The sequence below is a fragment of the Protopterus annectens genome, chromosome 13.part0, assembly GCF_019279795.1.
Source record: "Protopterus annectens isolate FY-2018-M chromosome 13.part0, PAN1.0, whole genome shotgun sequence".
Taxonomy (NCBI): domain Eukaryota; kingdom Metazoa; phylum Chordata; order Ceratodontiformes; family Protopteridae; genus Protopterus; species Protopterus annectens.
Genome location: NC_056747.1, coordinates 347,823,840 through 347,847,034, shown reverse-complemented (window position 1 = coordinate 347,847,034; position 23,195 = coordinate 347,823,840). Strand labels below are relative to the sequence as shown.

At 43.4% G+C, this 23,195-nt stretch overlaps 1 protein-coding gene across 1 annotated transcript in view; it reads right to left on the bottom strand.

The window, feature by feature from the left end:
• MED12 (mediator complex subunit 12) overlaps positions 1–23,195 on the bottom strand; it is a 4,088,267-nt gene that overhangs the window by 1,364,968 nt on the left and 2,700,104 nt on the right. Inside the window, exon 28 of the mRNA XM_044054827.1 lies at positions 14,178–14,249. Within this exon, the coding sequence (XP_043910762.1) occupies positions 14,178–14,249 (72 nt within the window). The remainder of the gene's footprint in view (positions 1–14,177; positions 14,250–23,195) is intronic.

Sequence of the window (23,195 nt, the reverse complement as noted above, 5' to 3'; positions counted from 1 at the left end):
GCTTTCCTTATGTACCTTGCTTCTGTACCTGGCTCAGATGTACATCTATTCTTTAGTCCTTATGTATGCTGTTTTGAAGTGCTGCCCTTTTCAACTCCACATATTTGCTTTTCTTCCTGTGGTAATAGAGCCCTGAAAAATTCCTTGAATTCTTGTGCTCTCTCCAGTCAGCTTCTAGGTCAACTTAGTTTCTGTTAACCTTAGAATTCTCTTCTAACCACTGCTTGTAGCTGATTGTGGCAACCAGTGGTTTACTTTGTGGGCCAACTGTTCCAAAGGGGATGACTTTGCAATCATTAATTCTACCCCAGTGCCCTTTCATTAGGACATCTACCTGAGAAACATGTTGGCCACTCTTGTATCTGATATTGTGACTGCTTCTGTTGCAGAGTGCAGAGTCATGTGCTGGTTACCATTAAGACATTTGGCAGATAAAGTCTAGAATGGCATCTCCTTCTTTACTCCTTCGGTATGTATATTTAGGTCACCCATTATCAGCACCAATTCATGTTGCCCTGATTTATCTAGTAGGTCCTGAAACTATATGTATGCCCACTTTCCCTCACTATCACAACCCTGCTGTGGGGGATAGGCTAAGATTGTGAATACTGCCTTATCCTTACACTGGAGTCTGACTGCCATGCATCCATTACTAATTCTGAAACTATCCCCTTCAATGTCTTCTGAAGCCTCACCCTCAATTCCCACATTATTTCAAATCTGTCCCCCTCCTGAGGAGATGACACTGGATATCAAGCCAAATGTCTATGCTGCATCACCCTTCCATCTTCTCTCCTGGGCATAAAATATTTCCATCCTCCCCCTTACCATCATGTCACTCATTTCCAAACTATGTCCAGTCAGTGAACCTACATTGATTGTAGCAATCCACAGTTCATGTCTGGCAGGTTGATTGGTTTTACGTACATCTTTCTATCCCAGGTAACCCAAGCTGAGCAACTGGATACCAGCCAGCAGCTTATTAACACTGGGCTTTATGGCAGGCACACTGGTCAACAGAGGCGCAGACATCCCTCCCACCATTTGCATGAGCCCATGGCTTAAGTCAAAGTAGACCAGGTCTTTAACCCACATCACTGGCAGATACCCATGCCCATTTCTGGTGATATTAGTGTCAACACAAATGAATCAACTAAATACAACCGTTACACTGTTGGGTGGCTTCCCTGACATGGCTACTTCTGAATCTCCAGAAGTACCCTTGCTATTAATGGAAATGGTGGAAAAGCAAACAAGGAGCATTCTTGTCCAAGGAGAAGAAAAAAGTCAGCTGTCTTCCAGGCCTTCTTGCATGGAGTCCTTGAGGAGAAGCTTGCTAGATGATTTTTCAGAGGCAAAGAAGTTTACTTGAGAAACACCACAGATCAATCAAATCTCGGAAGACCCCCGATGTAGTTTCCATTTGCGAGTGTCTGCCCTTGTCCTGCTCAATTTGTCTGCCACTCAGCTTTGCTCTGATAGAATGTAGAATGCCTGCAAAATGAGATTATACTATGAAGCTATATCCCAAGCTAACACGGCTGGTCTGCAGATGGGGTATGACATGATTATCCACTATTTGTTGATGTGCCACACGTCTGTGGTATTGTCTGTAACAGCTTAAGAGGTTCCAGGGACCAAAGATGATTCAGAGAGAGATGACTGCCTTGATCAGTGCAAGCATCACTTTTACATTTGTGTTTCCATCTGTCCTTGGTGTCCCATACACCTTGCGCTTCTATCCCTCTTGAAACTGCTCCCCAAGAAAAGCCCAAGATGCCTGTAACGGTTGACTGCTTTGGAACAGAGAGGGCTAAGGGGAAACCTGGATTCGGGGATATCTGTTGTCTCCACCAAGTGACCTCCCTTCTGTCAAACCCCAGCACTAGGAAGACAAGGGGTATTGGTGAGAGACTTCAGACACATACCACTTATGGAGTCTTGCCAGGGGCATCATGAGAGCACAGAAGTCATAAGACCAAATTTCCTGAGGTATTCACTCACAGTGACCAGTGTCCGAGAGGAAAACACTCAAAATAGATCTAGATCTAGATATTATTTTTCCTGTGGAGTCTAGTTAACATCCCAGAAAACAATTATGTGAAAAGGAGTCAAGAAAGACTTTTGAATGTTCGCTCGGAATCCCAGCTTGTGAAGAACATCTCTCACCCAAGAGAGATTCGGACACTTTGAAAAAGAGACTCTGCAAACATAAGCAGGTCATCTAAATATGGAAAAATATTGTAACCTGCAATGAGCTGTAACTGGAGATAGGCGCATTGTGTATTGGACAGTCCAAAGGATAAGGCAGAGAACTGATCATGTGATTCAGACACAGAACCTACAGAAATGCCTGAAGTCTGGATGAATGGGAATGCAATAAATATCTTTTAATCTAATATTACAAGGAAACATGAATGAGGAAGAAGAGGCAACAGGTTTTGAAGTGACATCATTTTGAATTTGGAAACCATCACCAACAAGCTTAGGACAGAAAGATCCAGAACTGATGCTTAAGCATTTTCTTTCTTTTGGTATTAAAAATATCCTTGAATAAAGCCCCTTTCCCATCTGGAAAGGGCTAACATGTTCTACCACTACCTGGGCCATTATGTGATAAGACAGGTGGAATCAAGAGAATCTGATCTGGAGGATGAGGAATTACACATTGAAAAGGAGGAATTTCCCTCCCTGTCATCTGTAACCTTGATGAATAATCTTCAGAACCAACATGTCTGAAACTATCTGTTGCCCAAGAGAAATGAGGAGATTCAGACTTTATGGAAGAAAAGAAGTGGCTGCCAGGGTGGTAGAGGGAAACAAAATCTCTTAAATAGTCATTCTAACTTATTGGACTATACTTGATTTTAGGAATTTCCAGAATACTTCTTATAACCCCAATGCAACTTCTTGTTAAATGCATGTTTAAATGTACTTTGCGGAGACACTATTTCTTACCAAAATTGGACGAGGAGTCAATGGAATTCCATGGAAAAGTTGGAAAGGAGAGCTAAAAATCTTGGAGATTCCCTGTATCAGCTTTCCCCTTTCCAAGTTTTTGAACACCTCTGCAGTAGAGGGGCCAAAAACAATCTTTATCAACACATCATTTTTAACATCTGGAAGGTTCTGAGAACACAGCCATGCAAACTTCCTCAAAACAGTACCAGTGACCACAGCCCTGAAAGAATGATCAACAGTCATGCACACACTGTACACACTAACTAGTGACTTGAATAATATAAGAAATTAAATTTAAAGCAGATTTTTCCTCACAAGAATGTGCCGACAAAACATTCCTCATGCTTTCACAATTAGACAGAACAAAACTTGACATACGAGTCGGACAATTCAAAATTCTGAAAATCAAAGTTGCAGAAACATACACTTTTTTCCCATACTTATCGATAATCATCCCATCCTTATCAGAATGAGTAGGACTGGAATACAAAATAACCGTTTGGCATCGCTAGGATTAACTGAAGTCAGAGCTTCTGAATCAGATTTGTGAAGAGTCTGTAAAAACTTAAAAGACTGAAGAACTTTATAGATCCTATCTGCCTCTTGAGGGGCAGACAGCGGACTACACATGCATCCTCCAAAGCTGGCAGAACTAGAGGAATGGATGCAGGTTCTGGAAACTGCTTCAATAACAGTCAATAGAATTTTCTAAGGGACTGAGAAACCAGTGTTCTCCCACTGAAAACACCGACCCATTCTAGAAATAGTCTCAGAGAAAAGAGAACCCCATCAGGGAGAATAAGAAACTGAGCTCTTCTCTGATTCCGAATCAGAAATCTGTGGAGAAACCCCTGTATCTGTCCTTTCATCCTCTTGTCCAGATTCAAAATATTAAACCTCTTCAGAAAAGGAGGCATCCCTCCATCTTGCACCAGAAACTACTACATGAGGATGACCAACGGCCTGAATTAAACAATGAGTGTACCAAGTAAACTACTCCAGTCCATGGAATTTTGATTAGTAAGTAGATCCAAACTGCCACAAAAGCCAGAGAAACAGAGTAAACCACCAGAGGAATTTATTAAAATACTGGGCGCTTTTGTCCACAATTAACCAGACTTCATCAGAGTAGGTATACCAACTGGTAAAAGGGGTTTTATATACAAAATGTAATAAAATCACATAACCCCACAAACACCCAATTAATCAATTAAAATTATAAACCTATTTTATAGATAAGGAGGTACTAGGCTATCTGCCCGAAGGCATTTATAAGCCAAGCCTGAATGTGTTGGCTTTCGCATCCCCCCTTAGATTAGTTCTCTGTGCCTTTTTTCAGCAGAGCCATTGAAGTGATCCCCGGGGTAAACTGTTTCCCATCCACTCGTCAAGGTTTCTCTTGAAGAGTATTAGCAAGGAGCTCTGCCTAATGTAGACCAGAAACTTGTTCCAGAGCATGGGAAGTCTCTCGGACAGGAATCTATCCCTCCAGCACATCCTATTTATTATTGTGGTGAGGTTTAGATCTCTACAGCGTGTGGCTCGAGGGGATATGGTTTTCTTTAGGTGCAGCATGTCCATCAATTCTGGGATGGACATGGCCTTGTATGTCAGGCAGAGATCACCTCTGAGTAGGCGGTATGCAACTGAGTACAGCTGGAGTTTCTTCAGTCGAGCTGCATAAGGCATCTGTTTGAGCCCAGCGATCCTTGAGGTACTTCTGTGGTCTTTCCAGCTGTTGCAGGTGTCTTGTAACGTACTTCCCAAATGGGGCGTCATACTCTATGATGGGTCTGATGAGTGAAGCGTAGAGGGGTACAATGACCTCTTTTGACCTGGATGCAAACCCTTTTGTGATAAGGTGGACCACACAGGATTGTCTAACCACTCTGGCAATGTGATTATCAAAGGAGAGATTGGTATCTACTTGGGTCCCCAGATCCCTTATGTCTTCTTTATTTAGGGGGCTACCACATATGTGGTAGTTTGTGGGTACTGTACCAAAATTATTACAAATACATTTATCAAACATTAAAAAGATTGATAAATATTAAATATAAGTTTATAGTACTGTTTACACCTGATAAGACCTAAGCTTTAAAAAACTACCAACAGAAGTTTGTTCATTGAGCCCAGGGAAAATACAAGCATTAAGAATAAGCTGCCACAATAACTCATGTTGTTCTAACAGATCTTCCCATGGCCCTACTCTAGGGACCAGCAGCATTATAACTAGCAGCACCAGGGATGGGCACAACATTCTGACAAAACAGTGAAGACTTTCCTGTTCCCTTTCTCAGGACTGACAGAGTGGGTCTCTCTTGCCCACTGAGGGGGACCCCAGCAGCCATACAAGACACTGTTGACCTCTGGTCCACAGTGGTTGTAGGTGCTACACCAGAGGAATCCAACGTAAAGGATGAGTGGTCTGAGGTACAAGCCAAAGCAGTCACACACCTGCAGCTGAAGCAAACTGCTACACATCTGTGGTGACAAAGGCTATTTGCTTAACTTTTTCTATTTGGGGCTAGAAGAAAGACCAACTGTGGGACAGGCGCTGCCCCATGGTCAAGCTGAAAATGGCGCATCTTTCCCAGGGAAACCAAGGAGCAAGTGATGGCAAAAGGGTAAAAACTATAAGTCTTTAAAAGTCACTTTTTTAACAGAGGAATACAGTACAAAACACTTTAAAGCACTCTGTAAGCCCCACAAAGTAAAACAAACAATTTCAACAAATTTTCCATAGAAGAAAGATATTCAGTTTCTGTACACAGCTTTTAAACTGACAGGAAAAAGGCCAATCTCATTTTAATGTATAGTACAGTCTACTTAAACACAAACTCCTAGCTTTAAAATAACTTTTCTGAAGAGGAAAGTATTAATTAACAAAAAATACTGAATGGAAGATTTTTCCCCCATAGTGAACTTATTTCCCCAGAAAAGGAATACAATACAACCACTGATCCTCAGAAACCTCAGAGGAGTGTAACTCACTGCCAGCAAGAAAGCTCTGAAGTGCTTGGTGCCCAAACCTGTCTTTTAGCCAGCTCAGCTTGAGCTGCCAGCAGTTTGGAAAAGTGGAAGGTGCTTTAAAACTTTAGAAGCTGGACAGCTGTTACATATTTGGCTGGATATAGCCCATATAGCTAGAGCTACTGCAGCAGTGATCAATATGAAGTAAAAAAAGAAGAGCTAAACTTTTAACATTATTAACTAAACTATTCTGGGGTGGTTTTACTATCCCCTCTACAGGGTAACCAAGACAGACTTACCAATGTCTAGACCACTGTTTCCAGCTTTAATTCCTGGTCCCAAAGGACTTTTACTCCTGCACTGCAATCAACAGACTTCATTGTTGTTTTTATCACATATTGTAACCTCTCTCTAACTCATTATGTTAAGTTGTCTATCTCGCCTTCATTCTTGCTGGTTGGGTTCGGAGCCGATCCTCGGCTCCGACTCTGCCATCTTCAAAAGCTCAAGAGCTGTTTACTGGCTCGAGGCCACCCATTATCCCATGATGCCTGGCGCTAGATACCCAGATCTCGTTTGCCGCGAGGTTGTCTTACTGGCTCAGGTCGTATATTTTCATTGTTTTATCTGTATTTTTGATAAAAACTATTAGGGTTTTTTTCAGTGTAGATTGTTAGTTGTAGTTACAACCTTCTCAGTATATCTTTGTTGTACCTATAATTTCTTTCCTGAATCCCTCCCCTTCCCTTCAGAAAACTCGTTTTAGAGAGTTTTCCCCTCCCCCTTCACTTTCTTCACATAGGTAGCCGTTTAAATTAGAGGCTAACCCTTTCTTTATTCTCTTCAAAAAAAAAAAAAAAATTAGTATTATCTAGTTTAGTCTTGTTTGTGGGTAGCATAGAATATTGTTAGTATTTTTTTTTTGGCTGTTTTTTGGGTGTGGTAACTTTAGTGTGTGTTATAGTTATCGCCTATTTTTTGTGTATTGTTCTTGGTGTTCCTACTTTTCAGGGATGTCCAGGGATACCAAGGTGTCCGGATTCAAAAAGTGTGACTCATGCTGTCAGAAGATGTCTCTGACAGATGGTCACACTTCTTGCGTCTATTGTCTGGGCGCTGTGCACCTGCAGGACTCTTGTTCGGTTTGCCATGCTTTCAGCCCAAGAGTCCTGCAGGAGAGTAAAAATAAGTTAATCCTATGGGTTCACTTAAGCCCCAGGATTTACCGGCTAAGCCTCAGCCCGTGAAGTCCTCTAAGCCACCTAAATCTTCGGCTCCCAGTTCAGAGCCGTCGTTGGGTGAAGCTGTTCCCTCTCTGCCTCGGTTCCGTCCGGAACCGATGTGCCTGCCTCCCAGTCGGTCCCGACTCACACTTCGGAGCCGTACGGGAGATCTAGGTCTCCCTCCCTGGAGTCGATACGTTCGGCTCTGAGGTCTCCTCTGCTCCAATCAGAGCACAGTCATCGGCCCCTCCCACTCTTCTCGGTCCTCAAGGCTTTCAGAGCACAACGTAGAGAGAGTGGTCAAGTAGGCTGTTGAAATCGCAGGCCCTAGCAAAAATATTGTCCAGCCCCCCTCATCAGGTGTTGGCTCCATGTCTGCAATTATTCCTCCTCAGACTCCTCCTTTGAGCTCGGAGCCGGAGTTCGTTGGGGTTCGGGTCATGGAACCGTCGGCACCGATACCTTCTCCTTTAGTTCTGTCGTCAGCTCCGATCAATTCCTTGGTACCGTCCCTGGAGGGGTCTGGGCGCCAAGACTCCCTCGTTGACTCCGAGGGGGCGAGTGGCATCGGACCCTTGTCCGACCCCATTCTCCCCCTGGGAGCTTCGGCGCAGGTGAGCTTGGCTCCTACATCGGCTTCAGAGCCGTCCCCCTCGGTGCAGAGAGGGATTCCGATCTCTTCGAAACAGGAGCCTTCTCTGCATCCAAGTAGGGATGCATTTGAGGTCATGAGGAGTGTTACTGGCCCCCGAGTCAGCCCCACGATCATCCCCATCGGCTCCTCCCACTATGGTGCCTGCGTCTGCCTCTGCCCCTCCCCCAGACCCCAAGTGTGGGGAACCAATGCTCCAGGGCACCCCCTTGGGTGTATCTTCCTCTTCCGAAGTCTCCCCTGATTATTCAGAGGAGCCACCTCGTAAGAGGAAATGCAAGAGGAAGCATGTTGACTCCCCTGAGTCTGTCACATCAGATACCGACTTGGAGGATTCGGAAGGATCCCAGAGATCCCCCTCTGAAGATGTCTCCTCCTCAGACATCCTTGAGATGCTTAGGCAGAAGGGGAACTGGACTACCCTAAGCCCTTCCGAGGAAGAGTCGGTATTCCTGGATGCATTTGGATCCTGACCTTCCTGGGTGTCTCCGCCTTTCGATCCACTGATGTCTGTGGTGGCTCGGAAGGAGTGGTCAGCTCCAGACAAGTGGAACCGACCCCCAGAAGACCCGCTAAATTCATACCTGCACCACAGGATAAACAGTTTTTGACCAAAGGTGTTCCCGTTGATGCCATTGTTGTAGCGGCGGCCACAAAGGAGTTGGCCGAAACTTCATCTGTCCATCCCCCTAACAAGGAGTCCAGGACGATGGACAGATATGGGAAGCAGATGTTCTCTTCAGCGACCTTTTCCATGAGGTCTCTGAATTATTTGTGCCACTTTACCCGTCTTCAAAGGGATCTCCTTAAACAGCTTGGAGATACCCTCCAAGATCCATCAGCTGAGGGGGCCCAGGCTAAGGCAGCCTCCCAGCTGGTGACTCTTAATTCAGTGGTGAACTCCTCCATGAGGCTCATTTCTTATGCAGCCGATGGTGCGAGTAGAGCAGCGGGCACAGGCGTTGCCCTAAGGAGGCATGCTTGGATGCGGCTATGTAACTTTGCAGAACCTTTCAAAGCGTCTTTCACCAACACCCCCCTTTGATGGTTCCTCTCTTTTTGGATCACAGGTGAAGGACACCCTTACCAGGTGTGAACAGGAAGGCAAGACTCTCTCTGCCTTGGGAGTTTGTTTTTCCACTCCTTCCAGACCATATCCCAAGGATCAGAAAAGTGGAAAGATGTGGTTCCGGAAATCCCAGGGAGCCTTGCCGGACACAAGTGGTGAGTTTCCATCCAGGGGCAGAGGAGGGAACAATAATAGACTCTGCCCTCGTGGCAGACGGGGTCTGCAAAACCAGGGCAGCAGAGAATCCTTCTCTGAGAAGCCCTTTCAGCATCCCTGAGGTGTTGCCTGGCTGCCCACCTCTGGAAGCAGTCGGGGGAAGATTATCGCTGTACCCAAGAGCCTGGCAAGACATAACACAAGACAAATGGGTACAGTCTGTTATATCCAGAGGCTACAGAATTCCCTTTGTTCGCACTCCCTTAGTGTTAAACAAGTCCCTTCCAGATGTTCCACCCAATCTAAGGGATCAAGCAGTTCAAGAAGTTTCAAAACTGCTAAGAAAAAGGGCCACCCAGCAAGTCCCAGCAGACCAGCAAGGATCCGGAATTTACTCAAGGTTCTTTTTGGTACCAAAAAGACAGGGGACTGGAGACCCATTCTGGATCTCAGCAGACTGAACAGGTCTGTACAAAGAACGAAGTTTCGGATGGTCACGCTACAGTCCATTTTACCCTTTCTGGGTCAGGACAATTGGATTTGCTCTATAGATCTTCAGGATGCATACTACCACGTCAAAATGGACAGACGCTCCAGAAGATTCCTTCGCTTCCGGCTGGGAGGCAGCCATTATCAGTTCAGAGCTCTGTCCTTTGGTCTCACCACAGCCCCCAGGGTGTTCACCAAATGTATGGCAGTAGTTACCGCTCACCTGAGATGGCAAGGATTCCAGATGTTTCCATATCTAGATGACTGGCTCCTCACTGCTACCACCAGGCATCACCTTATGTGAGCCAGAGACTAGAGACTTGCTCCAGATTAGGTATCTCAATAAATTTCGAAAAGTCTGCATTGTCGCCCTGTCAGTCTATCACCTTTACAGGTGCAAATTTAAATACAAAAGACATGTCAGCGAGCCTTCCATCAGACAGGGTATTAGTGATTCGCCAACATGTACAGGTTTTATTAGCATGCAAAAGAATTCAAGCCAGGTTCATCCTCCAAACTCTGGGTCTCATGGCAGCAGCGATCATACTTGTTCCTCTAGCTCGTTTTCACATGAGGATTCTCCAGTGGCTTCTTTCACCCAATGGTCCTTCCGGCAGCTTCCCATGTCTCACATGATTATGATCACAGAAGCATGCAAAAAGCACCTTGCGTGGTGGATGGTCACCACATCAGTGCCCCGGGGCAGACGATTGGTACTCCCCCCTCCAGTTGCTACGGTGACCATGGACGCCTCCCTGATCGGGTGGGGGTGGGGGGGGCATTATCAGGGCACAACAGTCCAAGGCAACTGGCAACCTCGAGTACCGAACAGTCCAAGGCAATTGGCAACCTCACGAGTACCATCTGCATATAAACGTCTTGGAGATGAGGGCCGTTCTTTTAGCGTTGCAAGCTCTTCAGGACTCTCTTCGTACCGGGACCACTGCAATTCAAATGGACAATATGTCAGTAGTGTGGTACATCAACAAGCAGGGTGGAACCAAGTCCTACCCCCATGTCGAGAAGCACTCAGACTCTGGCAGTGGGCGATCCCTTCCCAATGGTTTCTGATCGCAACATACATCCCTGGGAGGTCCAACGTCATAGCAGACAGGCTGAGCAGAGCAAGTCTTATGCCTCACGAGTGGTCTCTGAATCAAGTAGTTGCGTACCAAATATTCCGCAAATGGGGCCAACCTTGCTGCAACCTTTTTGCCACCCCCTTCAACAGCAAATACAGCAATTTCTTTTCTCTCCTTCCACTTCCCGGACATTCTCCCAGAGACATTCTAGTATATGATTGGCCTCAGGGACTTCTTTATGCATTCCCTCCGTTTCCCCTAATCCCAAAGCTAATACAGAAAGCTACCATTATTGGGCTTCAAAATGATCCTCATTGCTCCTTACTGGCCTCGACAAATATGGTTTCCATTCCTGCATCATCTTCTCGAGCAGCCTTGGACTCTGGACCTAGTTCCAGACCTTCTGATCCATCAATCGGGCTGGCTGCACCAATCCCTGCAACCTCTCCAGCTCACTGCTTGGTTGCAACACTTCCAACTTTAGCCAGGCTTCCTGATATCTCCCCCTCTGTGCGCAAAATTATTTTATCATTGCACAAGTCTACGACTAGAAAAACTTGCGCTAGTAAGTGGAAACGTTTTTCTTCCTGGGCAGAGACTAAGAGTATAGACCCCTTTTCAGCCCCTGTACACCACATTTTGGAATTTCTTGCGGAACTCTTTCATGCTGGGTCCGCTTCCGCTAAAATTAGAGTTCAGTTAGTTGCAATTTCAAATTTTCACACTGGCCTGTCGGAAAATAATATCATGTCTCATAAGCTATGTAAAGCCTTTCTCAAAGGGACCACTCTGCTCAGGCCTCCAGTGAGTGATCCTCCACCTCCGTGGGATCTAAATTTGATTTTAGCTTCACTAATTTTGCCCCCCTTCGAACCTGCAGCATCTTGTTCCTTGAAGTTTTTATCTTGGAAAACCCTCTTTCTGGTAGCTATTACTTCAGCCAGAAGAGTTTCGGAACTTCAGGCTCTTTGGACCCGTCCTCCGTACCTAGTGTTCCACAATGACAGGGTTGCTCTCAGGACTAATCCTTCCTTCCTAAGGTCTCTTTAGAGAACAACTTGAATCAGTCCATAGACCTTCCTGTGTTTTTTCCCAACCACTCCAACAGGGTGGAATATAAATTGCATCAGTTAGATGTTCACAGGCAACTACGCTTTGATTTGCATAGAACTAAGGACATCAGGAAATTGGACCAACTTTTCCTTTCTTATGCTGAGGGTAAACAAGGTCTTCCAGTCTCAAAAGTAACCTCGTCCAGGTGGTTGACTACTATCATCACATTTATCAACTGAGGAATAAAGAATTGCCCGTTAAACCAAAAGGTCACTCCACCAAAGCTTTAGCCACTTCTGTGGCCTTTCAGGCTAGGTTGCCCATGGAATCTATTTGTGCTGCAGCTACGTGGGCCAACCCACATACTTTAATTTCGCATTATAAGTTGGATGTGATTTCCAGGAGCAGAGCTGATTTTGGTTCCACTGTTCTGAAGAGTTTGTTCCGATGAGCCACCCAGGATTTTAGGTGCTAGGGACGCTGTCCCAACCAGCAAGAATGAAGATGAGATAGATAACTTAACATAAATTAGTTTTGTACCTACCACAACGTTCCATGTTAGTTGTCTTCTTCTTGCCTTCTTTCTTGCGTCCCACCCTCCATCCCCCTTATCCTAGTATACTGAGAAGAGTTCCTTATGGTTTTTCACTGGCTGAGTCTTCTCTGGCTACTCTTTTCTGCCTAGAAGCCTCTCTGGTAGGGTTTATACATTACAGGATAGGATTCTTTCCTTATTATGCCTGCAGTTAGACTTACCAAACGAGATCTAGGTATCTAGCTCCAGGCATCATGGGATATGGGGTGGCCTCGAGCCAGTAAACAGCTCTCGAGCTTTTGAAGATGGCAGAGTCGGAGCCTAGGATCGGCTCTGAACCCAACCAGCAAGAAAGAAGGCGAGAAGACGACAACTAACATGGAACGTTATGGTAGGTACATAACTTCTTTTTCTCTCTCTCTTGGGTCGGTTCACGTGGAACAAAGCTGCACTCAACCAGAGCCTTTTAGAATAAGCCTATTGTCAACAATTCCCTTATTCCAGCAAGTTTGGGGACATTTTTTTACTTCACTTCTCATTTCATGAATTCTCATCCACAACCCACCAGAAGCGCAAATTTATGATTAAAGTTCAAAAGAAAATTAAAAGTGCAATTCGCTAATACACTCAGTAGACTGTGAAGGCACCTCCTTCAGGTTCAGTGCAACTGTTAGTGGTGTGTATGGAACAAGAGGGAAAACTGGAAACGCGTCTTCTAGGAGTGTGCAGAGTTGACAGTTTAAAGCACTGCAAAATGCCTTAATGCACATACTGGGTGGACATGTAGAGGCTCCTAAGGAGATGCTGCTAAGTTTGAAAACTGGAACTAGAATGTTAGAACATATAAGGCCTCATTAACTTCAATTACGTCAAAGCCAATAACCAGAAAGTGGAAATCAAGGGTTAGACTACCAGACTAACCTTGGAAGATGTACTAAGTATTAACAGTAATTTCACAAGGGGGACCAGAGTGATGGGGAAATAAAGGAATGCTGGAGTGAAATGAAATGGCATAAAGTAAGACCAATGTAGGGCATGTAAGTTTATTGGTTAGAAAATGTCTATAGTTTCAAATGTTAAACATTTCAGAAAAAGTGAATATGTAAACAATTTTTGATTCATGTTGTTAGATGAGTTCAGTACAGGTGTCTTAAAACAAACAAACAAGAAAGTCTGGTTTGCCCATCCTAGGAGGAAGACACTAGTTTGTCACATGCACAATCTATAGGGAGCGTTAGGGATTCCAACACACAGTGGGAGCACCAGGCGTTTCACCTGTGGATTTCTAGCTTAAGCCCATGCTGCCATGGGCAAGTTGCACAGTAAGCCATGGGGAATTCAGTATATGGAGGCAGATCCCACCCCCCAAGGACATCACAGAGGGAAGCTCAAAACAGCCACTACAGTGGAAGGGGTGCCTCTACCCCCACAAGACTAGCAAGCTGACCTGCACCATACTACACAACTCTCACCACAGACAGAATAAGCCGACTGGAATTTCAAGCAAGAACACATGGGTAAGCACAGCTCTCCCCTAGTCCGGGGATTCCTGGCTCCTAACATGGAATAAATGGGCTGAGTGGGTACAGGTCGAGAAGGCATCCAGGTTTATTTTGCTGGGGGTGGGGGGAATTAAAAGCACATCTTAATTGAACTCATCATGAAAACTGTACACAACATAACCTAGACCTCACTTAATCAGCTTTTTCCATGGTGGTTCTAATTCTCCATACACATCTGACTGAAAGTCAATTAACACCTATGTTGCTGTAAAAAGTGTACATTATATAATAATGAGACTGTGGATGGAGTCCTGCTAAGCAAACTTGCTACATTTGTAGTTACTGTACTTTCAGTTGTGGGTGTTTTAGTGGTATCCAACTGGTTAAAAATATTAAACATAAAAAAACTCACCTGCTGTCAAGCATGTTTAACAGACAGATGTACAAACGGAAAGGTAATCATGCCCCACAAAGACACTTACACTGCTCACACACTGTTTAATCATCAGCTGAAGTTCCAGAGAGGACTGCCTCATTGTCCACTGCTCCAGGCTCTGCATCATAAACATAAAACAAATTACCTTTTAAGGTTCTACTATACAGTTCAGCAGCAATCATCTTCAAAGATTAGCAACAGTCTGAAATAAGCTACACCATAGAAATAATGAAAAGTGCAGCCAGTAATACTGCACATCTATATGTGGAATCATATCCCAAATGAAATTATGTGAAAAGATCTTTCTGAATGCTCTAGACGGGAGTTAATGCTGGTGTAACGGGAACAAATTCAACCATGGAGTCAAACCAAATCGAAACTACTCCCTTCACTGAAGCTGCATCACTGCTGCCTTAAGTTAGGGGGAAAAAATTGCCTTGAGACTGCAGTGCTGGAATCTACCATGACAGAAAGCACTGTTATACTACAGCGTGCTCAAATACAAGAATCACTGAAGCTGAATCATTCATACTGATGGGAATTATGCTGCACTGGGATGTCCACCCACTTAACCATACTTTCAGTCACCGAAGGTCCTACACTGGGCATGTCTCTTTTCAAGGCACACACATCAGCAGTGCACCATCTTCATTTTTATGAATTAATAAGGTGGTCAATAACCACTTTGTCAAACACATTGTTTGCATGATTAAGTCCGTCAATAGTGCCTGGATATCCAGCTCAAAGGGCAATTCTCCCTAGAAAGTAAAGGGTCAATTTAGGTTTTCATGCTCTTGTACCCAAGTTTGGTAGTCTCCTCTATATGGTAAGGTTTCATACATGAGTGATTAGATACAAGGAAGGCTACACTGCAACAGGATCCTTAATACCGAACATATACTGTTAAGGTGAGTATGCACACACAAATGCACTACATTAAATCTAAGGCTGACAGCTAAAGTATCACTCAAAGAAAGAGAAAAGTACCAAACTACTAAACAGCCTGGAAAAAGATAAAATGTTGACCACACTGCATAACTTGCAACAGTGTATTGTAAACCATGCAATGTTTCTGAAGGGAACATCCAGCTTATACTGCCTACAACCAAAGTATGCTTGGAGGCCCCAGGTAACTGCTACACAATACTCAGCATACAAACAGTTATGTAAAAAGCAGCAACATTGGCTGCTCTGCTTCCAGTGTGTGTGCTTTGTTTGCTTTTCAGGGCCAGTGTTGGAAGCAAACCAAGTAACTGCTCACAGGCCTAGTACTCAAGGTGGTTCTTTAATTACTTGAAAAAATATTAGCCAACAAATCTCACCTCCTGATGAAGTGTGGAGTGTTTAGTTACAAAAGAATGAAAGTGAGCTTCCTTTCTGACCAACACTAATGTTTTGAAACATTAATACAAGTGTTTCTAAAGATGGAAGAGGTTTGCCCTGTTGCCACAGTCTTGAAATGAAGTACTGGAAAGTGTTTTCTCTTGGTAACAATCATGCAAAGGACAGAGCAGTTAACTGGAGGAGGGACTATGTCTGCTTCAAACTTATATTGTGCTTGTTGGTACTACTGGGTGTTTGTGTGAAACAAATCTAAAATACATTACTCTGGCACTTACTAGATGGTGCTAGGGCTGGCATGTCTACTGGGCATTTGTGTGAAACAAAGCAAACTTACATTGTTGCCTTTATTTTTTTAATCAACATCAGGCATGGCCATACAAATAAAATGAATGACTGCTGGGTAGGAGGGCCTTGTCTGCATAAATGAAAATGGCTGACCCTACCTTTGTATGACCAAGTTAAATTGTCATTGATCTAGCTTTGCAGAACTAGTGTGACTACTGTGAATCTGTGCGACAAAGATGAAATATGTTACTGTGGTAATTTTTTAAACCATCAGACATTTGAGGTATACATAATGAAAAAAGTGGCTGTAATTGCTGGGTACAGATGCTGTCTATGTATTAAAGTGACTGACCTTGCTGTTGTTTGATAAAAAGTTATTTAAATTTATTAACTGAGGTACAGCATTGATCATTAATTATCAATTTCAGTCTCAGCCCAAGAAATTAAAGTTTGGCAATCAAAAAGACAGTTAATGTAAAGAATATATAATTATACAACTGTTGACAATACACAGGAATTACATAGAATAAAATATAAATACATTTAGCAACTGCTAAAGAATTATTGCATACAGGTGAACAGGTTTATAAAATATGCACTCTGAGGTTAAATATAGTTCTATACAAATTAGTATTTAAGAGAGGGTTACACAGACGATTGAGATTGCATGTGATATAGATGGAGAGTTGAAGTACTTTAGCAGTGCATTAGTATGGCAAGAGTTTAAGTATGGAGGAGTTAAAGCAGAAGAAATAGAGAATGCATGTCAGTAAATAAGAGTTTATAGTTTGACTAGGTTGTATAACTTGAAAAAATGCACCAGCACTTCCCAATTTCAAGAAGTGCATTTTTAGCTGACAACAGAATTTTGGGTAAAAGTGTGTGTCTAAGTGGAGGTGACATGGATTCCATAATTTTGGGATGTAGCACACAGAAGAAATGCACTGACGTTTAGTTTGAAGGTCCTGCATGAGGGTGCCAAATCATCAGCACTTCTAAGACTGTAGGCTGGGGAGTCTTGTATTAATATGGAACCTAATGGAGCACAAGTTAGGTTTTGTGGTAGTCTGGGCAGTTGCAATCAGAGAAAAAGTTAAGCAATCATTAATCTAGTTTTGCAGGACTAGAATGCATTTATGTGAACCAAGCTGCAATAATTTTTGAGTCTTTCATATATTTGTGTGAAAAATTTCAAATACACTACTGTGCCCTTTTTGAAACAAGAAACACCTTTCTTAAATTATCACTTATGACATAGGCAATCATACAGTTATATAAATGAAAAACTATAGACATTTTAGTTACACACATTATACACTTATCTATCCAGTTATTGCCAAATACTATATAGCTCATTCACATCCTGACATCTTTTAAATCCCAATCCTTCTCCAAAACACTATTTTTAAGTATTGTTCTCATAATTCCTATTCTATGTAATTTGATCTCTTTACTAGAGATCCTATTTCCATTAGTTTTATTTTTGCTACTATGTTTACTACTTTTAGTACAATTGGTTTAGACAGATTTCCAGTTTCTAGTAATTTTTTTGGCAACCACCATAATTAGCTCAGCAAGGCATTATTCTATATTGGCAATTTTGACTATCACTCAAAAAATCAGTTCCTTAGTTACACAAATTTGCTCACCCACTACACTTCCAAGATGGCTACACACTGAGTAACAGCTTGTATCACTAGATAAAGAGATACTGGAGACAGTCTGATAGAAAGGGTTTGGCTGAGAGAAAAGAAAAAAAAAGAGAAATTGGCTATGACAACGTTCTCTGAAATCAATCAGGGGTTTTCCCAGCTGGGAGGGCTTTAAAGATAAGACAAAACCAATTAGACTAAGTTTTCTCGTTTTTTTTAAATGCAATGGGGATACCAATATAAACATATTTTTTCTCCCTTCTTTCTTTTTCTTTGTTCAGTTTTAAGAAATGCAGGCACTGCAATATAAAACAGGGAGAGAGAGGAGAAGTGGGGGAGCGGTGAAAGGTCTGTTTAAGAGAGTATGACAAAAGAAAAAAAATCAGTGTGCTTTTAACCATGCTTACACAGTGAAATTACTGGGTTAAGACCCTAGGCATTATCTAGTAACAACTTTATTACAAAGCATGTAAATGAAACAGAATATTGATTATAAGGCTTTTTTTCTGATAAACAAAGTAGCCTGAACAGTTTTGTGCCTGGTTTGCATCTTACTAGAAGACAATTTGATAAAGAGAAATGGCTTAGAGAAAATGCTTACTGAAAGCACTCAAGTGTTTTTTTTCAGCTGGGAAAGCTATAAAGCTAGACAAAATCAAATAGCACTTACTAATACCACAGGCTGTACCATGCATCTTAGCATGAATAACCTTTCTTTGTTGTTAACTCTAGCATGTGTGGTTATCATCTTAGTATTTTTGTTCTTATTAGCAAGCAAAAACTTCAACATTTGAAGATGTACATAATTGTGTGTGTTAAGTTAATCGTTTTTTTTTTTGGGGGGGGGTGTTTGTTCTGTTTGAAGGCTTTCAAAAAAAAGTTATGCAAGACATGACATAGGCTTAAAACAAATATGACAAGAAACAACTGTATAAAAGACCAATCTGCCGAATAGTATATGCATGAAACATAGGTTCATAGGTTGGTACTAGGCTATCAGCCCTAGGGCCTATACAAGCCTAGCCATAACAATTCCCTGGCTATTTCTTCCCACATTATTTACTTTCCTGGACCCCTGTCTAGCAAGGCAACTGACGTGATCCCTGGGGTGAATTTCCTTTCTACCATCCAATCGTCAAGGTTCCTCTTAAAGAGGTCCAAAGAGGCACTCTGCTTGACATGTATGGGCAATCTATTCCAGAGTCTGGGGAGTCTCTGGGTCAGGAACCTATCCCTCCAGCATGTTTTGTTTATTGTGATGACAAGGTTTAGATCCATGGAGCATGTAGCTCTGAGGGATTGGGATTTCTTTAAGTGTACCATGTCCAATAGCTCTGGGTTTGACATGGCCTTGTATGTTAAGAAGAGATCGCCTCTGAGTAGACGATATGCAACAGAGTATAGCTGGAGTTTTTTAAGGCGGTCAGCGTAGGGCATCTGCTTTAGGCCTGTGATTCTTTCAGTGAGGTATTTCTGAGGCCTTTCCAGTTGTTGCAGATGTCTTGAGATGTACATACCAAATGGGGCGTTGTATTTTATAATGGGTCTAATGAGGGATGAGTACAGTGGGACAAAGACCTCCTTTTTTCTGGATGAAAAGCCCTTCGTGATGAGGTATGCCACATAGAAGGATTTCCTGACTGTTGTGGCGATGTGGTTATCGAAGGTGAGACCACTGTCCACCTGTGTCCCTAAGTCTCTTATCACACTTTCTGTGTTTAGTGTACTGCCACCTATATGGTAATTCATGGATACATGTTTTTTCCCAAAGGGGATAATACATTTCTTGGCATTGAGCTTGAGCCCATGGCTCTGGCACCAAGCATCTGTTTCTGTAAGGCCCTTTTGTAGAGTATCCACATCATTTGGGGATTCAATAATGGCTCCCAGTTTGCAGTCATCTGCAAACTTTGTTAGCCAGAGTCCCTTAGTGTTGACCTGTACTTCAGAGAAGTAGATGCCAAACATGAGCAGCCCCAGGACTGAACCCTGAGATACTCCACTTGTCTGGAGCTGGATTTACAGTGTGGGTTCTATCAGTAAGCCATTTAGCAACCCATTGGGTGACATAGGGATTAATGCCCAACTTAGTAAGTTTATCTATGATTCCAGAGTGGGGGATGGTGTCAAAGGCCTTGGCAAGGTCTAGATAGGCTGTGTGGACCACCTTACCCTTGTCCATGGCTCTGGAGACTGATTCAAAGAAGTCAATCAGGTTCAGGAGACAAGATCGGCCCTTCACAAACCCAAACTGGGTGGGGTCCAGTGTTTGAAGGTTGCCAATGTCTTTGTTTATACGTTCCATGATAATACGCTCCATGGCCTTGCAGATAAGGCTTGTCAGACTGATGAGACGGTAGTTTCCGTGATCCAAGGTGGATCCCGCCTTGTGGATTGGGATAACTGTAGCTCTGCACCACTCACTGGGCACGAAACCTGAGGTGAGGCTATGATTAAACATGACACTTAGGTGAGGTGCCAGTTCATATAGTACACAGCCCAAGATGTCATCTGGTCCCATGGATGCTGTATTCTTGGCTTTAGAGAGTGCGTTTTGTACCTGTGTGGCCGTTATTACTGGAATTTGGCAATCTTCCGGTATTGAGATGGGCCATTTAGGGGGTGAGAGGTGGGTGAAGTTGGCACTGAATCGATCTGCCAGGATATTGGCAATATCCTTCGGATCAGTATATTTAATGCCATTCTGTTTTAGCTCAGAGCAGATCTGAGCATTGCCATTTAGATTCTTGACAGTTATAGAATGCTTTGTGGTTGTCTTTGGAATCTTTAGCAATTTTATTTTCGTAACTAGCTTTGGAGGATTTTATGAGGCATCTCAGTTTCTTACTGAGGCTAGTAAGGGAGTTTTTTGCATCCTGGGATTTTCCTCTTTTCTGCAAAAGTTTCTTCCTTTTGTTGTAAAGTTTGTTTATGGCAGGGGACCACCAGATTGGCTTCCTTTTTTTGGATGAGAGCATTTTGGTTCTATTTGGGATAGCATGATTCATGCATGAGTGGATGTGCTCGTACAGTGCCTTAGTGTAGGATTCAGCAGTTGAACTTTCAGTTCCCATCTGCATGGGTGTCATGAAGTTGGTCACTTCTGACTTGAGTAGCATGAAGTTGGCTTTGGAGAAGTTTTTTATGGTGGTTTCTTTACTGGGGGGTGGGGGTGGGATGTGGATGTTAAGGGTGATTAACTTATGGTCAGACCTGACTAACGAGGGGGTGACCATACGTATGGAGCATTGATTTCCCATGTTGGTAATGACCAGGTCTAGGATATTGGAGCCCCTGGTGGGACTATGGATTAGTTGATCCAGGGCGTTGGAATTTATGTATTCCAAGAACCGTTGCGCAAAGGTGTTGGGACATGAGCAGTTTTCCCAGTTAATGGCAGGGTAGTTAAAATCACCCAGTATTAGGGTGTTTGTTTCTATCTTAATATTTTCCAGTATGTTTAGAAAGGTGTAGTGAGAATCTTGGGGTATGGTGGGGGATCTGGGGGATCAACATAAAAGTTGGATCTAGACATTTACCTAAAAAGCAGCTATACATAAAAAGTGGTAATAACTACATAAGAAAATAATGCTTTCTGTAATGTTTATCAATCTGAATGGTCTTACAGATAAATATAAAAAAGAAAGAGTGGTGAAGTACATTAAAAAATGCAGAGTGCAAACAGCTATGTTACAGGAGAGATACCTGAAAAGAAATGAACATGTGAATTTGATAAAGAAAGGCTTTGAGGATGGTTATTCAGCAGAATACTAGGGGCAAAGGAAAACAGGAGTACTTATATTAATTGCAAGAGGGGCTCCAAGACTGATAGATGAGGAAAAGATAATGGAATATATAGGTTCATAGGTTCACACTAGGCTATCTGCCCAAGGGCATTTATAAGCCTAGCCCATAGATATGTGTCTTTCGCCACGCCTTAAGTTTGAATAAAACTATGCCTATTATTTTGCTGTGCCTCTGTCAAGCAGTGACACTGAAGTAATCCCTGGGGTATATCTGCGATCTCCCATCCATTGGTCAAGATTCCTCTTGAACAAGGCCAGCGAGGTGCTCTGCCTCACATTTACCGGGATTTTGTTCCACAGCATAGGGAGTCTCTGGGTGATGAATCTGTCCCTCCAGCACGTCCTATTAATAACTGTGTCAAGGTTTAAGTCTCCCGCCCTTGTGGTTCTGAGGGATCTAGATTTTTTGAGGTGAAGCATATTCATCAAATCTGGGTTTGACATGGCCTTATATGTCAGGCACAGGTCACCTCTGAGCAAGCGGTATGAGACTGAATAGAGCTGGAGTTCTTTCAGTCGGGCAGCATAAGACATTTTTGAGACCCTTTATCCTCTTGGTGAGGAACTTTTGAGGCCTTTCCAGCTGCTGCAAGTGTCGGGTCAGATACATTCCGAATGGGGCATTGTACTCAATCATAGGTCTAATGAGTGATGAGTACAGGGGGACGATGACCTCCCTTGATCTAGATGTGAATCCCTTCATGATCAGGTGGGCAATGTAGAAGGTTTTCCTGACTACTTTAGCAACATGAGTGTCAAACGAAAGGCTAGTGTCAACCTGGGTCCCCAGGTCCCTGATGACTTATTCTGTGCTCAGTGGATTGCCACCTATATGGTAGCTAGGGGTAACCTTGTTTTTCCCGAAGGGTATGACTATGCATTTCTTGGCGTTTAACTTTAGGCCATGGCTCTGGCACCAGTTAACCGTTTCTGTGAGGCCCTTCTGAAGGATATCTGTGTCAGAAGTGTTTTCGACTATGGCGCCCAGTTTGCAGTCATCTGCAAACTCTGTCAGCCATAACCCTCCTGTGTTAGCTTGTACTTCAGAAAAGTAGATGCCGAACAAGAGTGGACCCAGGACTGAGCCCTGTGGGACACCACTTGTGACAGGCTTTGAGTCTGACATGGCTCCAGCAACTCTGACCCTGTGGGTTCTGTCACTTAGCCAGTTTGCAACCCATCTTGTGATGTATGGGTTTACATTCAAGCTGATGAGTTTTTCGATAATACCTTACTGGGGTATTGTGTCGAAGGCCTTTGCCAGGTCGAGGTAGGCTGTATGGACTGCCTTTCCCTCATCAATGGCCTTGGTGACTGTTTCGAAAAAGTCAACCAAGTTTAAAAGGCATGATCTGCCTTTGACAAAGCCAAACTGGGTTGGATCCAAAGTCTGCAAGTTCCCTATGTCTTTATTTATGAGTTTCATTATGATCCTCTCCATGGCTTTGCAGATAAGGCTTGTCAAGCTAATGGGATGGTAATTTCCAGGGTCGGTGGAGGCACCGCCCTTGTGAAGTGGGACCACAGTCGCAGTGTGCCACTCCTTGGGTACGTATCCTGAGGTGATGCTAAGATTATACAACTGTCCTAACTGCGGGTTTAATTCATCATTGAGTTCGTGGAGCACACAGCCGGGGACACCATCCGGTCCCATGGATGCTGTGTTTTTTGCCTTGGAGAGAGCAGTTCTCACCTGGGCGTTGGAGTTGTTAGGGGGGGCTACAATCCTCTGGTATAGATATCTCTCCTTTTGGGGGGGAGGGGGGGAGGTTTGCACTGAACCTGTCCGCCAGTATGTTGGCAATGTGTGTAGGTTCAGTAATCTTCACATCATTTTGGACTAATTCTGAGCATATCTGGGAGTTTCCTCTTAGGTTTCTAACATAGCTAAAGAAGGCCTTATGATTGTCTTTTGTGTCCTTGGCGATTTTTCTCTCAAAGTTAGCCTTGGATGATTTTAGGAGAGCTCTTAGTTTT